This window comes from Rattus norvegicus, chromosome 1, assembly GCF_036323735.1.
Source record: "Rattus norvegicus strain BN/NHsdMcwi chromosome 1, GRCr8, whole genome shotgun sequence".
Classification (NCBI taxonomy): domain Eukaryota; kingdom Metazoa; phylum Chordata; class Mammalia; order Rodentia; family Muridae; genus Rattus; species Rattus norvegicus.
In genome coordinates this window covers 63990254-64010789 of record NC_086019.1, presented here as the reverse complement: position 1 = coordinate 64010789, position 20536 = coordinate 63990254, and the positions used below count along the sequence as shown (strand labels likewise).

General features: G+C 46.9%; 1 protein-coding gene and 1 non-coding gene across 3 annotated transcripts in view; one reads left to right on the top strand and one right to left on the bottom strand.

Moving 5' to 3' along the window:
• Positions 1–20536, bottom strand: part of Smoc2 (SPARC related modular calcium binding 2) — a 129326-nt gene that overhangs the window by 54163 nt on the left and 54627 nt on the right. The window contains exons 3-7 of one of the 2 annotated variants that reach the window (XM_006227958.4): positions 20072–20178; positions 18963–19062; positions 8657–8704; positions 5581–5664; positions 4211–4285 (exon numbers count right to left, since the gene is read on the bottom strand). In XM_006227958.4, coding sequence (XP_006228020.1) covers positions 4211–4285; positions 5581–5664; positions 8657–8704; positions 18963–19062; positions 20072–20178 — 414 coding nt within the window. The remainder of the gene's footprint in view (positions 1–4210; positions 4286–5580; positions 5665–8656; positions 8705–18962; positions 19063–20071; positions 20179–20536) is intronic. The other variant, NM_001106215.2, reaches the window with a different exon arrangement.
• Positions 1926–2006, top strand: Trnap-agg46 (transfer RNA proline (anticodon AGG) 46). Its single transcript has one exon. It is a non-coding gene; the product is annotated as a tRNA-Pro (tRNA).

The following is a 20536-nucleotide window of genomic DNA, read 5'->3' as shown; positions in this document are numbered from 1 at the left end:
TGTTTGCTTTTTGTCGTTTGTTTGGTAAAGGATGATTCTTGCTTTACAGAGGAGAGGTGCAGCACATGAACGTGGTCTAAATAAAATCTTGCTGGAGATGGTCTTCAAGTCACTCGCCCCACTGAAAGATCTCTCTTCCTGGAGATAAGCAACTGGCCTAACATCTCAAGTCTATGGTTCTTTTGTTCCAGGGCACATCACCCGGATCCACTGCACATGGCTGTAGAGGTGCAGATAGAGGCTCCTGTTCTGATCTTCATTCCCCCACAGACATGTCCTCTCTCTGTCTTAAACTGACAAGACTCAGGCCTCTACTGTGGCGCATGCTTCTCATTGAGAATGGGGCTTCACACCCTGTCTTAATTGACTTCCATTGCTGTGAAGAGAAAGTACGGCCAAGACAACTTACAGAAGAAAGTATTTAAACGGGGTCTTGCTTACAGATTCAGGTAAGTAGAGTCCAGGGCTATCATGGTGGGTAGCATGGCAGCAGGCAGGCAAGCATGGCGCAGGGGCATTCACTGAGAATTCACATGTTGAGAAAACATCCAGGAAGCATGGAATAGTGTGGGCTCTGGAAACTTCAAAGCTCATGCCCAATGACGTACCTTTTCCAACAAGGCCACACCCCCTAACCCTTTCCAAACAGTTCCACCAACTGGGGAAAAGCATTCAAACGTATGCGCCTATGAGGGCCATCCTCATTCAAACTACAACAAATCCTATACAAACTGATATTCATGATTCATGAATAACATTTACTTTTTGACACTGTTAAGAGACAAAGCAAGACAGAAAAACGAGCCTCCTCTTTAGCATTTTAGACTGGATTTTAGAGGGTCAGGCAAAGGTTTGGAAAGCACTGTATACATCAGGTAAAGGATGTGGACTAGATTCATATGTGTTTGATGAACAAATGGGTTAATAATCACATAATTAAAAGACTCTTACAGAATCTTCTATCCAAAACACTTTATAATCAATCAATATGTATCCATGAATAGAAAAACAAAACTTAATACAGTAAGATGATTCAGGACCAGAAAGAAGTGAACACCTTTCATTTTGAACTGACAGAAAAATTTGAACAAAATGCATTTGCAAGTAAAATGCAAATTTAGACTTTATTCATTAATTTAATGTGTGTTGATTGGTTCTCTTACTAGGTTAACTCACCAAGAAGATAAAAATTCAGGAATCAAAATATAATGGCACTGAAGTCTCTCTCTCTCTCTCTCTCTCTCTCTCTCTCTCTATATATATATATATATATATATATATATATATATTATTGTTTTTGCTTGCTTAACAACATCATGACAATGGTACCATGAGGGCCCATCGAACACAGGTTGGCAAGACTCTGCTAATTTAGAAAATAAATAGTACGTGTAATTTTCATAGACTTGGAAGCCTTGTGTTTTACAGGAATGGATCCTGTTGTTACTGAACACCCTAGGGCCTGTTTGGTTTGCACGTAACCTGCCTCATGATATTTACTGTAGTGCCCTACAGATTTTATGGTAAAAGTCATAATAATATTTTAGTACCAAGTCCTGAGAGAAATGCAAATTTATGTGTATTGTTTTCATGCATATAAAAGGAAAATAGTGCATTTCCAGTTCGGTGTTTGCTGCAAAGGAGCATGCAAGAGTTATAATACTAAGTCAACACTTGACGTACAGAGCAATAACTCATCAGCTCTCATAGCTGATGTCTGTCAACCCAGGATAAAACCCAAGTAAAGAAGTACCACCAATCTATGCTCCATCCCTTAAATAGTTTGTTAAATAAACATCTCTGTAGCTGCCAAAGATGATCATAAGTGAAGGTAGCTTTTAAAATAGAAATTAAATACGAACGAAAGTATTTCCGATGGCCAAGTTTACTAACAATAGTCAGGCCATGTGTCTCCAAGAGTGTTTTCAGGGGTTGGGGATTTGGCTCAGTGGTAGAGCGCTTGCCTAGGAAGCACAAGGCCCTGGGTTCGATCCCCAGCCCCGGAAAAGGAAAAGAAAAGAAAAAAAGAGTGTTTTCAGCTTCGCTGCTAATACCTCGTTTAATGTCCTTCAATATCATGTGGGAGCTACTGTTTGACCCTCAGAAAGTAGACAATAACAGTTAAACAAAACCTAATAGTTTCATGGCCCGTGTCTATAAATCAACTTAATGTCTCTGTTTTGAACTGTACTCAACGTACAGAAAATTTCAAACAAACTACAGTAACTTATGTAAGCTGGACTTTCCTCAGGCATTTTTTCCAATCCTCTGCACAGTGAGTGCTTGCTCCGTAGTTGAAGGTTAGTTATAAACGGCCTAACCCTGACGACCGTGACTGAGAGGTGATCCTGTTATTCTACGAGTTACCTGCCTACATTGAAATCCTTCCAGAGCACAATTAAATTCGCCTTCAAGTGACACATTTCCAGTGACTGCTCTTATACTTTTCTGTATGTTTCTCAGATCAAAGTCACCCAAAGTCCCATGAGAAGCTCTCAAGACCCATTGCTTGTTTACTTTCTCATACACTGGTTGCTTTGACACAGGATGGAATCAGATACCTTTTGTAAGTATGGCAACAGCATTCAGTAGAACCTGGCTCTTGAGCTTAATGAGAGAAGCATCCAGGTGACTTTTTATACAGTGGGTACTCTAGTTAGCTTTAACTGTCAACTGACACAGCCTAGAGTCACCTGAGAAGAAAGTCTCAGCTGAGGAATTGCCTGGATCATGCAGTATATACGAGGATATATACTTACATAATATTTAATAATAAAAAATAGAGCATATATAGTCATTTAACGTACATACATATTATATATGTTATTTTATATATATATATATATATATATATATATATATATATATATATATATAATGTATTATTGGTTGATCGTTAGCTAAAGGAGGGCTGGTCTACTTATGAGAGCCAGATGATCCAGAACTCTATAAAGCACACAGAACATAAGGATGTCTGCAAGCATTAAACACCATCCTCATGGCTCTGCCACACTTCTTTGGCTGTGAAATGAGTTCCATGATCTGAGGTGCTGCTGTGTGAAATAGTGAGGCTTTAAGTCATGCATGAGTAGCTAAGGTAACTTCCACCAATGGTGGGCAGTGACCTGGAACTCTAGGCTGAGCAAACCCTTTCCTGCGCTAGCTGTTTTTCATCAGGGTGTTCTGTCACAGAGACAGAAATAAAACTAAAAACATGGGGAAGTTGCCGACGATAATCATTGCTGAGTAAAAGGAAAAAAAATCACTTTATGTTCCCTGCCTTTGCATACTTACAACTGGTAAACCTTTGGGTTCTACCTTTCTTAGAGCAGCCAAGGGAGAAATCTCCATCAGGGACAAGGTGAGGCTCAGCCATGCAGAGCCAGAAGGAGATGGTCAGGGACCATCAGAGAGCAGTGCTCACTCACTCTGCGGGAGCCCACTGGCCAGTCCAGGTAAGCCTTCTATTGCATCAGGGAGCCCCTGTCTCACCCCATGCTGTGCCAGACAGCAAGCTTTCCCAAACAAGGCATTCCTGGGGCTTTGAGATTGAACAATGCCAGACACAGTCTTCCTGACAGTCAGTCCTCTGTGCTGGATGTGGGTGCACATAGATTCTTCTCTTCCGAGCCGTGACACTTCTTAGGTCTCTACTGTATCATATGTAAAATGCACTTTAAAAGATGCGTACAGCCCAGACAGGAGCACTCTGGGCCAGGAGTAGCCGCCTCTCATCTCCACGCTCAAGGTCAATCCCAGGAAATTCCTGTGGTCACCCTGACCTTCCTCGGACTTCCACTAACCCATCGGACAGCTCCAGATTTTACAAAGGGCCAGAGGAAGCAAGCAGGACACCCACCCACTGAGCTACATAAACTCCCGAAACAAAGTGGTCAGTAACAAGCTGCCCGGCTTGTCTACATGTCACCGCAGTTGCTTATAAAGGTCATTTCTGTCACTGCTGTCCTGTAGCAGGTTCAATCCGCACATTTGGAGGCTTTTAAAGCCGCCGAGAGCGCAGAAACTGCCTCAAGGAGAGCACACACCAACAAGCAGCCCGCTGTGCCTGCGTAGCCCGCTGCACAGCTGCACACAATTCCTTCTGAGCACACAGAGAATCTAATAAGAGAAAAACTTTAAAAGCCCACAGAAGGCAAAGCTCCTGAATTTAATACTCCCTTGCACAGACTGACACCAGGTCCCAGTTTACCTGAATTTTTATTGGTCTTGTTCTGCCGGCTCTTAACTTGCTCGGTCCAGAGGGTGGGGTAGCGTGAGGCAATATCTAGGAAACATGAAGGTGAACAGGTCATCAGGAAGCGAGGAGTCCCTCAGCTAAGGAATTCAGCCTGATTCCCAGACCAGTATAATAAATAAAGATTCACTGCATCTTTCAGGAAGAAACAGTTAAAAATGGATAAATGCATGACCAAGGAACAAGTAATAGAAAATTTTAAATATATTTTTTTCTTAATCTGAACATGTAACTAAAATCTGTTTGGATAAAGGCAGGTTCTGAGTGTTATAAAATGCATCGATGTGAGCTGAGGTTGTAACTCAGCGCTGTCGTAATTTACCTAATATACAGGAGGCCCTGGGTTTGTTCCTCAGCAGCACCAGGGAAAGGGATAAACAGAGGGAGGGAGGGAGGGAGGGAGGGAGGGAGGGAGGGAGGGAGGGAGGGAGGGAGGGAGGAAGCAGCCTAATGCACAAATATATCCCATGAAGTGAATTCGTCACTCATTTAACACGAGACTCTCACATGATATTTAAAATCTTTCACATCACACAGTAGGGGAAAGTAGCCCCTTAATATTGAGTACCACACCTGATTGACTACACATGACCCTGAAAACACAGACTCTGCCCGTCGGCTGACTTTGAACCCCCTTCCATGTGGGACAGGCAGCCCTGCATTCTTGTGGGTGAACTGGGGTTCTACAAGAAGGAAAGTTACCATGGCAGAGCCCAGAGAAGCCCCAATACATACAAGCCACTGCTGTCATTTGAAAAGCATGTAGGATTCTATATTCTTCGGTGTGTGTGTTAGGTGTGTGTGTTAGGTGTGTGTGTGTGTGTGTGTGTGTGTGTGTTATAATGTGTATTGCATATACATGTCCCCCAAAGCCTGATCCCATTTGACTTGAGAACATGACCAATGCTATAGGCAGTCTATAAAGGTAAACATAGCGATCTATCTTTGTCACAGCATCGTGAAGACCAGATGTGAGTAGGGAAGCGGCACATGTTATCACATCTTTTTGAATGTATACATTTCCATTAATAAAATGACTACAGAAGAACCCTGTGGCAATGTGGAAAATCACCAGGAGAAGCCATAGATTCTCATGACATTGGAAATGGCCTCTCACAGCCAGCCTACTGTACTGTTCTGTCTGTCCTTCCTGGGTAGCTTATCTTTCTGTGTGCAGAATCTTTCTAGATTCACAAGTGAGTAACAGCAGGCAGTAGCCTTCTTTGTGTGTGTGAATGACACCATTTCCAAAGCAGCTTGATATCACTTCCCAGCCCCTGCCTGTCCCTCCCTGCTCCCCGCCCAGTTTCCCATCACCCGCTCACCTTCTTCATCTCCTTGGGGCTGAGTCTCCAATGCTGGGGCTGCAGCATCATCTGAATTCAGAACGGAAAAGATTTGCAAGGAGACTACAATTATGAGAGTAAGCTAAATAAGTGTGCATCCAGGTTGGAGCCCAGGACCTGCAAACCACCCACAGAACCTCCCCACAGCCCACCACAGAGCAAAAACCAGTACCCCAGGGGCCCAGGCAGCAACAACGACTGCTGCCAACGAAGGGACCGCTACTCACTCCCAAATGCTATGGGAACCTGAAAGCCAAGGCCCACCCAGAGACCTAAACCATCAGCTCAGTTAAAGGTAAGTGGTAAACTCTGGGAAGGAGGTGCTAAAAGACCTGTCTACTGCAGGCCATGAGGTGGGGAAGAGAACAGAGATCCACAGGGGTCACTGTGGGAGCTGAAACCCCATTTCTGCATGTGTTGCTATGCGGAGGACACTTTGAGAGCCACCATCTGAACCAGCCAGGTGTCCCTTCCCCTCATGGGCTTCCAGCCACTTAGTAGTAGAAGCATAGAGGGAACCTTAGCAGTGTTACATGTGGGATTGGGGGTCTGCAGTGTGGGAGGGGTCAAGCAAATGAAGAGCTAGGTGGGAGGCCAGGGTGGACTCTGAGAGGAGTGGCCCTGTTTCCTGGAGGATCCTCATCACTGAATTTACTGACCACCTCCCTGTGGATTCCTGTGAAGCTCAGGGTGAGAGCACTGGACAAGACAGTAGCCAGGACATTGGTCTCTCTCCAACTCTCTCCCCACTGCTTTTCTTCAAGTCTACTCTAGACATTTTGGTACAGTCATTTCAGAATCCACATATCAGATAACAGCTAACTGTGACTCCACTCTATCCTCCAGCTGTCTAGAAACGCACTCCGGGATTATAGGGGGGGTAAAGGAGACTTGTTTTCAGAACCTTTAATCCTTAACAATCTCTAGAAAAAAGTCTGATGTCCAAACATGAAGAACTCAGTATGACTTATATGGAGCATGCAAGCCTAATGTTTGACATAAGGGAGATTTGCTGTTGAACCATTATAATTTTCAAGGAAATAAAATGAAAGGAATAATATATTTAAGCCAGGGGCTGGGGATTTAGCTCAGTGGTAGAGCGCTTACCTAGGAAGCGCAAGGCCCTGGGTTCGGTCCCCAGCTCCGAAAAAAAAAAAAAAAAAGAACAAAAAAAATATATTTAAGCCAAATTTAACACACTATGAATCTCGAGGGGTCATAGAAGAAGCCTTTAAATGGCACATATGTCTCCTGGGGTTTTGTGGGAGAGGGGGGTTTCTTGCTAGTATGTATATCGCTGAGGATCAAATCACTCTGGTGGGCCATTCCCAAAAGCTCAGGGTCCCCGATGGCTGAATGGAGCCTGCCTGCTGAGAGGGAGGTGGGAATGGTTGGTGATGTCCACCCCAAAGGTGGAGCTGTGCCCAGGCTCTGTCCATCCAACTCAGGCCCCTGTGTGCGTTGCCCTCCACCCCACCTGCCCTCAGAATGCTGTGTCTCCAGCGCCATGGGCCGACCGGAAGCTCTAACAGAAAGAGGGGCACAGACCACAGAACAGAGAAGCTGTTGTTTCCTCCATGTCTCTCTCGTGCCTTGCTTTCTTCTCTAAACCTAGATTGTTGCTTCATTAACTCTTTCTTTTGGGTGCCTGTCCAGAGAGCGGGGGAATCCAGTCCGGAGGCCTGCTTGTTCTTTGAATTCAGCTTTTACCCACACCCACTCCCCCAGGGGTATCCGCCAGTGGAGCCCATGGGCATCCTGACAAGAAGATGCTAGTGGGCAGCAGAACCCTCTGCCTTATGGTCCTCCACGCCATCAAGTGTATTCCTTCCTCCTGTTACTCCTCAGGTGTTCCCTAGACTGAATGACCAAAGACCACCGTGCCTGTTTCAGGCTCCTCTGAGCATACCTGAAACCTCTGTGGACGGTTTAGTCCTCTCTGTCTACCCCAGAACCCTCTGAACGTATTGCATGCATGTATCTTAACAGTACAGATCTTTCTTACAGGCAGGAAGTCTGGTTCCTGGCCAAGAGACTTGTGCCTCAGGAATGGGGCTGAGTAAACTCAGCTCTGCTTGTCTTGTCTTTATACCACTTCTCTTTGTCAGGTTCATTATACTATAACCCATGGTGGAGGGGAATGTCTATGGTTATGGAAAACAAATGCATCTTGAAATTTTTTCCTGACTCCAAAGCAGAGTGTGTATTATAGGGACTTCAGGGGGAAATGAGGAAGGTCAAAGGACAAAGGGACAGATCTTCCCAAGATGTCTCAGTAGGCAGGTTACAGGAGATGAACTTAGTCATCAAGTGGCCCCAAAGAAAGAAGCGACTGTCCCTTGCTCAGAAGAGCACTGCTGTAGAGAAAGCTCTCGCCTCCTCACAGACACACATTATCACGGCCATTTCTATGGCTAGGAATATGTGAGACACCAAAACACTGAGCCTCTACTCTCTGGCCAAGTGCCTCTCTTGATGTTGTCACTCAGCACACCTAAAATAGAAGTCAGTACACCCGCAGGGACTCTGAGATACCCACACGATTGCCTGACTCGCCTGCAGTTGAATGTAGGTCACCGATAGCCCTGACAGACCCACAGCAGTCCCCTCATAGACCCACAGTAGTATTTGAACCTGCCACACCCACAGTGGTACCTGACACCTCCAAAGCTGCCCCCATATACCTGTAGTGTTATCTGACACACCATAGCTGAGCAAGGCATTCCTACCTACGGCTGAACCTGCCACATCCAGTGTTAGCTGCTGTATTACAGCTCTCTTCATACACTACAGGGCTATCAGGCACACCTACAGTTGAATACAACACACCCACAGTGGTCTTGAGCCCCTTTTAGGGGTCCCCACACAAACTGTAGCCAGCACCCCTGAGTGTACTGCCTGATCCCACAGGTGACTAGCAGAAGACAGGACTGGATCCAAACTGCTAGAAGATCTGGACAACACCTTCCAATGTACCCCAACTTGAGAGTCATTTCAAGGTGCAATCAGATCAAGTCTTATATGCCATCATGCAAATTCATTTCAAGATAGTTACCTGCTTTTCCGGCACCTTCCCGCTGGGGCAGCTTTTCATTTATTGAACCTGAGAGAGGACAATAAGGAACGGAATTACAATGCTCTACCAAATGGTTTTCATCAATTAGGGGAAGCAGCTCGGCCCTTCTATTTCTATAAGTCCAATGTGCATTCTCATGTTCTAGCTAAATTGCACAAGTGACCTGACACCATCGGGGGAACTGTAACCAAAGCGGTGGCACTGACAGTACTGAGGAGTCCCCACTGCTTAGGCTCAAGTGTGGAAGACCTTTACCCTGACGTATGGCAACAGATACACCAGAAAAGCAGTCTGCGTCCTTGTCAGCGCACATGGACCCGGTGAGTGTTGAGGTCATAAGGTACAGACCAGACGGGACATGACGCTAAAGGAAACCAAATCCTTGGCTTCAACTTGAGTCTGATTATGGGAAGAAAGGAAAACTGTAGGTTTGTCCTTTGAAGATAGACACAGACCATTCACAGAGCTAAGGAGTGTGATGCTCTCAGGACAGTAAGGGACACAGGGAGAGGACATCCCGGGTGCTTGCTTTCCATACAGACACGCTGTGGCTGCCTGTGCTTCTACGAGCTCGTTTCCCTTCTGTGTGAGGGCCATGTGTTCACCATGCTGCCCATGTGTGCTTTGTGGAGAAAGGTGTTGATGACGCACAGTGTGGACAACAGTTCTTCTCACAAGTCCCAGGTAGTGTTCTTTTGCTTCCAAAGCATTGGATACCAACTTCTCCCACCTCTCTACCTGCTCGGTGTATGGGGGAGGGGGAGCTCCTCTCAGAGCTGAGACTAACGCAATGCCCCTCAGCGAAGATGCCCCAACTTATAATTTGCTACAGTTGTTTTGGGCTGTGGATATGAAACTGGAAAGGGATCAACACTTCCATTGAGGGCAAAGACAACTTTGTGACATCATTTCAATTGCTGGCATTTCTTGAAAAACAGTAGTAATGTGTTGGGAGACACAAAAGCAAATCATTCAGAGACTCCTGGGTGCAGAAGACTGCTCTGCACGGTCCAGCTCTCCCTGCTGCTTCCTGGCTGCTGCCTAAGCTATACCTTAGAGACCTTAGCCCACAACCCAGGAGGCCAGATGGGCAAATGGACCTCCTGCATCATCAGCCTGCACCCCTGCAGGTGCCGTTTGATGTAGATGCCTTCCTATTCCCATCTACATTTTTCTCCTGCCTGGGAATGTGATTGCGTTCTGCAACTTCTAGGGTCTAGGTTTACCTTGCTAAGAATCCAAACTTACCACTGTGTGTCTCCATTGCTTCCTGGCCTGCCCCATCTTCAGGGACCAGCTTCTTGCACAGCTTTCTTGTTAACCCACGGGTGGAAGCTTATCACGGGTAGCTATGAAGGATCAAAACTTTCCCTCTCTGGACTGAAGTGACAGGATTTTAGTACTATCTCTGAGCTTGTGTGTAGGGAGGGGTTTTGATTCGTGAATGAAATATAAATATTCTAGATGGTCAAACTGCTCCCTTGAGAGCGAGTCTCAGGACTGAATTAAGATAATCTTTTGTAATCTGAGGAGGAAACAGAGCAAGCTGCTAAGCAGAAAGCTGATTAGAGACAAAATGAGGGTAAGACTTGACAGCTTACCACCATCGCTCTCTCCCCGGGGAGTTGTGGGGTATGCTCTCAGAGCAGCCAGCAGCCAACGGTCTCCCCAGGGGCACCCATCACCGAGTTCATCAGGCCCCTCAGCGTTAGCCAAAAGTAGTTCCATCTCACAGTGCTTGCTAACCATTGCTGTCCACAGTGAGCTGCCCCCGATGCGCCACTCCCCAGACCAGCAACAGAAGGGCACGCTGAGCTTCTGTCAGTGAGCTTCTGTCTTGCGAAAGGGGCCTTTTAAGTAGAATGTCATCTTTAGCAGTTGCTGGGGGTGTCGATGCAGGGGGATGCCCCATGAATTACAGAGAAGTACTGCATTCTTGCTCTTGCAGCCCAGGTAGTTGGTTAAAATACAGATCCAGCCACATGGCAAGAAGAGGGGGCTACCCACAGCCTCACAGAGGGCAGTGCCCTAAGGACACGCTAGCTCATTTCCCGAATAAGAGATGAAATGCTTGGTATGGACACCAGGAAAGCAGTCGGTGTGGTGGTATCCCACTCACCTAAAAGAGCCAATGTCTCCCTCAGAGCACAGTTAGCAAGCAAGACTCACCCCAGAAATCACCAACTCCACAGATCACATGGCTTCTCTTGGGAGAGGGATTAGAGAGGGCAGGGAGGCTGGAGAAAGGAAAGACAGACTGTGCTATCTGTGTTAGGACAAGCATTTTCCATTGTCACTCAGCAGGTGCCGATGGCTTCTGCTCTCGTTCTCTGACAAGAGGCCCTGAGCATGGTGTGAATACTGAAGCCAGTATTGAAAGATGCAGTGTGGTAGGCGAGGAGAGGATATGGCCCTCAGTGCATCTCAGCACTGGGACCTGGCAGACGTCTGGATTTACGCCCACTAAGCCTACTTTCTCATCTATGAAATGGGCAGAGTGTATGGAGACTGTAACCCCCGTACTTGGCTGAGGCACTGGGGACTCTCAAATTTGAGGCTGGCCTATGCTACAGAGAGAGACTACCTCAAGAATAGCCACAGCCACAAGGCAGCAAATGGGCAATGTGGTGACCTCGTATCGAAGCAAGCCACCAGCAGCAATGGTGACTGTCCCCTCAGAATGACCCATGGCATTACTCAATGTGCTCTACACATAGACGGTGAAGGAGCATGCCAACCCATGAGAGCAGATCTTGCAAGGCCACACCACCGTGGCCTCAGCCATCGGCTTTCTCCAACTTGTTTTCTTGTTTATACAACCATTCAACACATGACCATGTGTCGTGGGATAAACAGCAGTCACATAGCACCAGAAAGGCCAGGCTACTTCGGGGAGATGAATTCAATAGAACACACAGGCACCCACAGCATGTCTATATGGGAAGCAAGCACCTGCATAGTCCTTAGCCTCTGTCTCTCACTGTCCTGAGAGCTTCGCACTCCTTAGGTCTTTTGATGCTAACAGCTCAAGACCTAGCCCTACTGTTACACCCAAGACACAGATGAAGAAACTGAGGCCTGGAGGGCTAAATGACTACTGAGTAGCAGACTCAGCCCACAATCTGCAGCCAGCAGGCCATCAGAAGGGTAGTCTGCAGCTGGAGCAGCTGATGTGAGGGCTACATCCACGGTCCTTATCTGAACTCTGAAAGCTCAGTCTACCATCTCCCTGTCCACCTACCCACAAGACAATTGCCTGGAGGGGACCCTACACAGACTTCTAGGTCTAATGTGCAAGAACTGCTCCTTAAAGTCTCTGGGGGTCCCTCCTGCCACCTCCTTAAGCCCTGGGGCTGCTGGGGAACAGAGCACAAGCCACTGCTCATTTGCTCTCTTCCATGATTGGGACCTGACCTGTCTGTCCCCTTCCAGCTGTGAATCCCCTGAAGCTAAGTAAGGGAGTCTCCTCTCATGCACGCTGAGTCAGCTGCACTTCCAAAGTCTGCACTGTCTTCCTCAAAGCAAAGTAAGAGCTAGTAGCTTCTAGGAGCTTATGCAAAGCTTCCCCCAACCCCCACTCTTCTTAGTCTGCACAGAGGCAACTGGCTTCAGTGACTTCTGCACAGTCGTGGTAGGATTTAACAGAGCAGTAACACTGGGAGTAGGTAAAGCATGGCTATCTACCCACATTTGTACACAGTCACAGGTTGGGGGGCTGGCCCAGGAATATAGGCTGTCCTCTGCACCTCTCGCCTTATGCTTCGGGAGTGAGGATCATGCACGAAATTAAGAGACGGTGCTTGTTTTAAGTTTTGTAACCATCTCCAGAGGTACCCAGGGACTGATCTTTACATGAGCGACATAAACCAGGACCACTTACTTATAAAAGGCCTCTTAATGTTTTCCAGAAAATTTATTAGAATACATGAAGGGGGAGCCCTAGGTGAAGTAGGTATGGCAAAGGGATGTTAACAAGCCTTCTGTAAAGTTAATTTTACAGGGACTGTGCTAGCAAGGGTCAAAGACGATCTTACTTCTGTCAACCTGTTGAAAGGTCACCTGGTCCAGTCTAAGGCCATTCAGAGTTTATTCCTGGGTCTTCCACACCCTGAAGTAGAATTCTCTGGACCAAGCAGCAGAGATGGGCATGAGAAGATTCCAGAAGAGACCACCAACCTGCACAGCCTTGTCAGAATGGCTACAAAACTACAAGTTGTGAGGTTAAACATGTAAAAACTTGTTAGTGAATGGATGGAGCGGGCACCTTTGATGTTGTTGGACCCTTTACTGAAGCATCTGCCTGCCATCAGCTCCAGAGCTGGTCCTTGGAAAGGGGACTAAGCACTGTGATGCTGCCACATTGAGTCACACCATTTCTGTCTCTCTGCTGAGAGTTGGAATCTGAAGCCAAGCTCTGGCTCTGGCTAGTGTCCCAGTGAACACTCTCAGGATATCGTGGTGCTGAGAGCCCTTTCACTGGGGAAATGGCTGGGAGGCTAAGAGAACCCACTGCTCCGGTAGAAGATCTGAGTTCAGGTCCCAGCAGCCACATCAGGAGACTACTTGTAACTCCAGTTCCTCTGCTGCCATCTGCAAACACATGCACATACACACACAGGCACACACAGACACATCTGCAAACACATGCACACAAACACACAGGCACACACAGACACATCTGCAAACACATGCACATACACAAACAGGCACACACAGACACATCTGCAAACACATGTACATACACACACAGGCACATACAGACACATCTGCAAACACATGCACATAAACACACAGGCACACACAGACACATCTGCAAACACATGCACATAAACACACAGGCACACACAGACACATCTGCAAACACATGCACATAAACACACAGGCACACACAGACACATCTGCAAACACATGCACACAAACACACAGGCACACACAGACACATCTGCAAACACATGCACACAAACACACAGGCACACACAGACACATCTGCAAACACATGCACACAAACAAACAGGCACACACAGACACATCTGCAAACACATGCACATAAACACACAGGCACACACAGACACATCTGCAAACACATGCACATAAACACACAGGCACACACAGACACATCTGCAAACATATGCACATAAACACACAGGCACACACGTACACAATATATTAAAAATAACAGAGATTTATTTTAAGTCCTGCCTGAAAGGTCAGCCTACAATATCTTTTTTTTTCTTTTTTTCAGAGCTGGGGACCTAACCCAGGGCCTTGCGCTCGCTAGGCAAGTGCTCTACCACTGAGCTAAATCCCCAACCCTAGCCTACAATATTTTAAGCCTGACTAGGAATGAGCTCTCAATCAGTCACTGGAGTGAAGCTATTTCCAAATTACAAGATTAACCTGCTGCAGACATTCTCCTTGGAGGGAAGTCTCTTTGCTTTTAACATTTTCATCTATGCCCAGCCATGTCAGTCTTTGGAAACAGAAAAGAAAAAGAGAGAGAGCAGGAGAGGGAGGGGGAATCAAGGAGAAAGGAGAAGGAGGGAGGGAGAAACAGAAGGAAAATTAAATCCCTCAAGACTACACATGACCGTCTGGAGATCCTTCACCAGCACAGATGAGAGAAGCCAAATGGACTCTATGCCATGTTTCTTGAACATTTCTGGCACCAGAGAGGATATGCAAGCGTCAGCTGCAGACCAAGAGCTCTAAGTCTACAGGGCTTCATGGAACACCCAAGTCTCCAGGCCAAGGAACATCCACTCTCAGGAGGGGAGACAGGAAGTCAGCAGAGAACAGTTCAGTCTCTAAAGCACCCTTGTCTTTAGCTTCTTGTCACCACTCTCCTTGAAGCTATCCCCCACCCCACTACCATGAAAGTCTTTCTTCTCCCCCTTTCTATACCTGATCTATGCGCGGACATAATCCAAAAGGCATCAGAGTCAATAGCACGCATGAATGAAACCCTCTTCTATTCCTGCCCCTATTTATGAGAACCACCCCTCTGTGGGGTTTTTCTGGATGCCACTGGGCAGCATGGATGGTATTCTGTATGTGTCTGCAGTGCTTGTCCATTGCTGGCCCAGGCTCCAGGCTACACCAGTGTCTGCCAGGCTCCACTCACTGCTGGCTCCCTGGTGGTCAGTGCTTGGTAAGAGCCTCGATAACAGTGAACAGTGAGTGAGCTTTTTGTGCAACAAATCCAGACAGGAATACTGCAAGAACTGGCCAAGCACTGTCCCATGGTGGGAAGAGGCTGGTGGCTCAGGAATGCCCATTGAGGAGTAAGACCGAAGGAGGAGGTAAAGGTTAAAGGGGCCTGACATCTCCACACTTTCTCTTCTACCTCAGCCCTCTGCCCCTCACACCTAGCTCAGGACAGGGAATCAGAAGGATGGGGAAGGTCACTGGCTTATGATCTATGGGCTAATTCCTTTTTCGTGTAAGCAGTGGCCATCAGTGGAGGTTGGCATGATAGGAGACGAGCTTTTTCAGGTTTGTAAGAAAGGAATTAGGGCATCTCCATCCTGATCCCTCAGGACAATTGTGGATCAGGACTCAGAATGTCAACAAAAATGTTCAAGCCCAATGGAATGTTAGCCAAGCGGGTCTGGCAGCAAGTAAGCCCTCAGCCGCTCCTCAGCATATTTGTGAGGGGAGTTGAACCGGGGTATTTGACGTGTTCACATCCTAAATGTGCACACCACCTTCCAGTGGCCATGAGAGAAGAGGAAGTCTGCAGGGAAGGCTTCGCTTTTGCCTCATTACCTTTCTGTCGCTGTGACCACTGCTGCTACATTCATTCCTCTGTGGACATCAGAACCTAGCTTGCAGCATGCACTAAGACCAGCACCACTCCAGGAGTTCTCCAGGCTGTTGGCACCAGGGTACAATGGTGGAGGGATCCAGCCTCACGGACTGATCAGCTACTAAGTTCTGGAGTCAGCCACTGCAGGGCTATCCAGGTCACAGGATGTAAGACAATCTGAAAAATTACTTTTATTGTATATCCTTCTGTTGGTTCTGTTCCTTTCTGCTCACGACCGGACACCTCCAGGCCAGGGCTGGTTTGTCTGCTGGGAGCTGTAAATTCCCTGCCCTGTGTTGTGCTTTTCCGTGTCCTGACTCACACAGCTGTCAGCTCCATGGCACCAGTGAGAGAGACAGGGAGTGTGTATCTGTCTGCACCGATGTTTATCCTACTGTGAGGCTAGCACTCTGTGTTGTGTTATCCTACAGACATCTACAGACCCGGTTCCAGGGTTTGGTTTTTACAGCTAGTGTTGCTATAGGCCTGCCACATGTCTGCATCATGGAGCTGTGTTCCTCCAGGGTCCAGTCCCACAAGGAAAGAGCTGGGCCCTGAGTGACCAGCTTACACACTGCCATGGGTGGTCTATTGTTCTGTCTTCTCCCTTGCCACACAGTTACCTCCGTGTTTCTGTCTCCACGTCATTCTCTGAGAGCACCAGTGGGACTCTAATCTATGCTGCCCTGGCATGAAGACACAAGGACACCCTCCTATAGAAAATGCTACTGCTTTGACCATTTTGAAACTGAGGTATTCTGCATCCATGGCTTCAACGTACAACTGTGAAATGACTATTCATGCCTCACCCAGGTCTTCCTGGTGCAACTAAGGACTTGGGGAGGGGTTCTACACTATGTCATTGGATACAAGCCTAGACGGGACACCAGCCTCTATCACCACTTAGATGATACAGAGTATGTTTACATGGTCCTAATAAGCACATACAAACACAAATACATATACACATATATATATAAATACATATACATGCATACTTGTATACATATGTACACACAAATGCATATATACCATGTATACATATATACTATGTGTATACATGCAAATATATACTTACATATATACACACATTCACATATATACATACACCCATGTGTAAACATATACTTATATACACACACATATACGCTATGTACATACATATACATGCATATACATACACCCACATATACCCACACGTAAACATGCACATATATGCATACACTTATGCACATTCACACATACACAGATAGACACATGTACAAATCGAACACACATATACACCATGTACACATATACATCATGTACACACATACATATACCCACATATATACACATACAGCCATATTTAGATATGTACATGCATACATACACATTCACACACATATACATACACATAGTCCAACAAATTTGCTGTCTTCTGCTCATTTCTAAAGTAGTTTCTTAATTCCAGTTTTATAGAGTATACCTATATGGTGAATTTGGTCTGAATTTGAAGGCAGAAGCTATGTAGTGAATTCTGCAGTTTTACCCCTGTACACCACCTGTGCTGAACATTTCCTGGTTGCTGATGGCATGGGCATATCCAAAGCACAAGCTCCCTGTGGTTTGCAGACAAAATCAGGGTCACTCTGACCTGCTGTCAAAGCCAGCCCAATGTAAAGTGTAACCCACTACCCCACTTCTCCATCAGGCGGTGTCACGACACAGGAAGAAGTCCATTGTATTATGTAAAAGCTACATTGTCAGTTCTGTCTCTGTGGGGTGAGTGTAGGATGCCCAATTCCTCCACAGCCTTCCCTTACATCTCAAAATCCCTCAGTTGCTCAGCACAGGGCAGTGATGTTCCCCAAAGTATTAACAAGTAATTCTAGCTCTCTCATCCCCATGGGATTGCAGAGTGAAAGCTTAGCATCCCGCTCTGTGGGAACCAGATACACTAGTCATTCCAACCCAGTGGGGAAGAACATCAACATAATCCACAAGGGAGGGAACCCCCAGTCAACCGCACAGCACACACAGAAACTACTCCCTCAAAACAGGGCAGCCATCCTAAGAGTTCTGAATTGTCTAATTGTCCTTTTTGTTTGGTTTGGTTTTGCAGACAAAATCTTCATACATAGTCCAGGCTGGCCTAGAACTCTCCATTCTCTTGCCTCTGCCTCCAGCGTGCTAGGGTTACAGGTGCGGGGCACTACCCTGGGCTTAGACATCAGATCCCTTTGCTCCTTACCCAAGCACTATACACCAGGCTTTTAAGCAAAGGGCCAGAATTTGCATGCAGCTACACACTGACCACATCTCATAAGAAAACCGCACAGTCTATTCCAGAAGCAACGGATGTTCCAGCGGTACAGCCCAACAGTCTTACAAACAGCTAGAAGGAAGCTGGTTCCACAGAACCCAGCTTTTTCTGACAATGCAGCTAGGATCATGGAATCCTATTGCCCTGCCCTCTGCTTTCTCCCAGGAGAGCAGGTCTGTCTTTTCCTCTACAAGTCTGTACAGGAACTACTCAATGTAAACATTAACTCACAGGGAAAAAATAGCACTTTGTAGGTTGCAGTGGTAAAATAGTTTTGAAATAAAACAAATGTATTCCCATTCTACATGACATAAAGCACGTGGGTTCCAGAGTGAACTGTGACTGAAATACAGGGTTTGTCACAGGGTCCCGAGGAGGTCACAGCCAATGATCCCGTGCCCAGTTCCTCTGCCTGGGTCACAATAACAAACGGAATCTCGGCAGGCAGTGCCTGACCCTTAAATAGTAAGTAAGTCTGACAGTTAACTCCAGACACTAACGTTTCAACCCTCAAGCGACAAACTTGGAGAAATGTGTGTCTTACGTCCCTAGTCCCGAACAGTTTGCCTATTTTCATATTATAACCCAAAGACTTGGATGACAAGAACGTTCAGCTTCATCAGACAGCAAGTTAGTCAGGCCCGGGCAGGAGACCATTTTCACATAAAAATGATCTGAATCATCTATAACCTTTTTTGGTAAAATATTAGTGGAAAAGGGACCATTTTATAGACTGTGAGGTCGCCAGCCTTGTTACTTTCAGTACATCAAGCTCCCGTCTGAGTAATAAAATATCACACGTAAATGTCTGGAAACTGAACTGTGAGGAAAGATCCCCTTTCTCTTTGAAAACCCATATATATATAAAAGCAGGACCTTTTGCTTTTTTTGGCCAAGGAAAACAATGGGTCATTCAAGCTGGTGACTCGAGCCTCTGTGGTTATATTTTCAAATGATTCAGCCCAGTGTGTTCCTACGGCGAGTTGTCCCCTGCCCCAACATGTCGACAAAAGTCTTTGCTTCTTTTCCTCCAGGTCTATGTGGAGTGGTGTGTCTAGTGAGCTCATCCTACCCCTCTCTTACTAAATGTCCTTTTGATTTGTGAGTAAATCTGAGTAAGATGACCAAGAGAAACAGGAAGGCATTTCCCTGGAGCCAGCATTAGTCAGACCTACCGGGGCACCTGGGTGTCTTGTGGGCCACAGCGGTGCCACTGATGGGCCTTCCATTTGGTGTAACACACCAACAGTATCCTGTGTAGCTGTGACACTGGACCTGCAGAGAAAGGACAGGGAAGTGAGCTAACCACAGGCAACTCTCCCACAGAGTTACCTCAGAGGACAGCTAAGATTCTCAGGTGCCGCATTTGGCCACCCAGGGGAAGCTGAGTGCTGAGCTTCACCACAGATGTATGGAGAAAAAGGAACTGGTATACTTTACTGTACAACAGTGAGGGTCAGGCCCTGCTGCAGAGAACCTAAGGCCCTCCCTTCACACACGGCGAAGCCAGTCCCTAATATTTCTCAGTGAGTCCATGGCTGACGCAGGGGGAGGAGATAGTTGTCCAGCAGTGATGACGTATTTCCACATCACCTTTTCAGTTCCCCGAGGTACCTTCCTCTAACTTTCAGTTGACCAGAGTAGGGGACATCCATCAGTGTAGCTCCTCCCCTATGCTATCCCTTCTCCCTTCTCCCAAATGTCACATGACTATGCTGAGACACATGGCCCCGCACGTCACATGAGATCACAGGTATTGACAGCAGAATGTTTTTGCTGCCTCCCCCCGCCCCCAAGAACCTACTCTACTGGTGGCATGCTGCAGACAGCTCTCAGTAGCAGCACTGACTGACTCAAATTAGAACCAAGCTATTTTTAAGAGAGTTTGGCCAGCAGCATGACCATAGGCAAGCCATGACTTGATGTGGCAGCATCCTACTGTGGACTCAGTGGCTGAATCATGGAGCTTATGAATGAGCTAAGCTACAATCAGACCCAGAGCTTGGCCAGTTAACTGGGGTTAATGAGCTTTTCTGAGAGAGCTGCCTCATACGGTATTCATGCAGCACAAGGATGCAGAGGCCACGGCTGTGGTACAGACACCTGAGCCAGCTAGGGCTTAAACTCTCCCTCACATACCATGCTGTGAGGCTCCTGAGGTTGGCGTCTCAGAAACAAGATGACTGTTTCCCACTCCATGGCTCTGGCTCCTTCCCTTTCACCCCCAGCTCTGGCACCTCAACCCAATAGCCCAGGATTGGACTCTCGAAGCAAGACAAGTCACCTGACTGTAGGTGCCGTCGTCGTTGCATTCTGGGATGAACACTTGCTGGAACTCCTTCCGGGCTTGCTCCTGGGTGTACTTCCTCTCAGCCACACACCTGGACACATCTGTGGGGAGACCACGGTAAAGCAGTTACAGGGCAGGAGGGGAAGACATCAGATAACATTCTAAGAGACAAACACAAGCTGTTGAAGAGTAGAGCACTGGGGTTAAAGGGTCCTGCCCAGCACAGCAGGTGCCCCTCTGTTCCTACAAGAGCTGGAAAGAGTGTGGCTCATTCCCCACACTTTATAGAAGGGAAATGGAGGCTAGGAATAGCCCCCTGAAGGTGTCTGTGAGGTAATGGGAAAGTCTGGCTTCCTAAAAACAAGAAGCAGGCTGTGCTAGGGCCCCCAGATGCACCTAGACGTAGATGGAAAGCCAGAACACACAGCTCAACTCAAATCAGAGGCAGGTGCTGGGGCC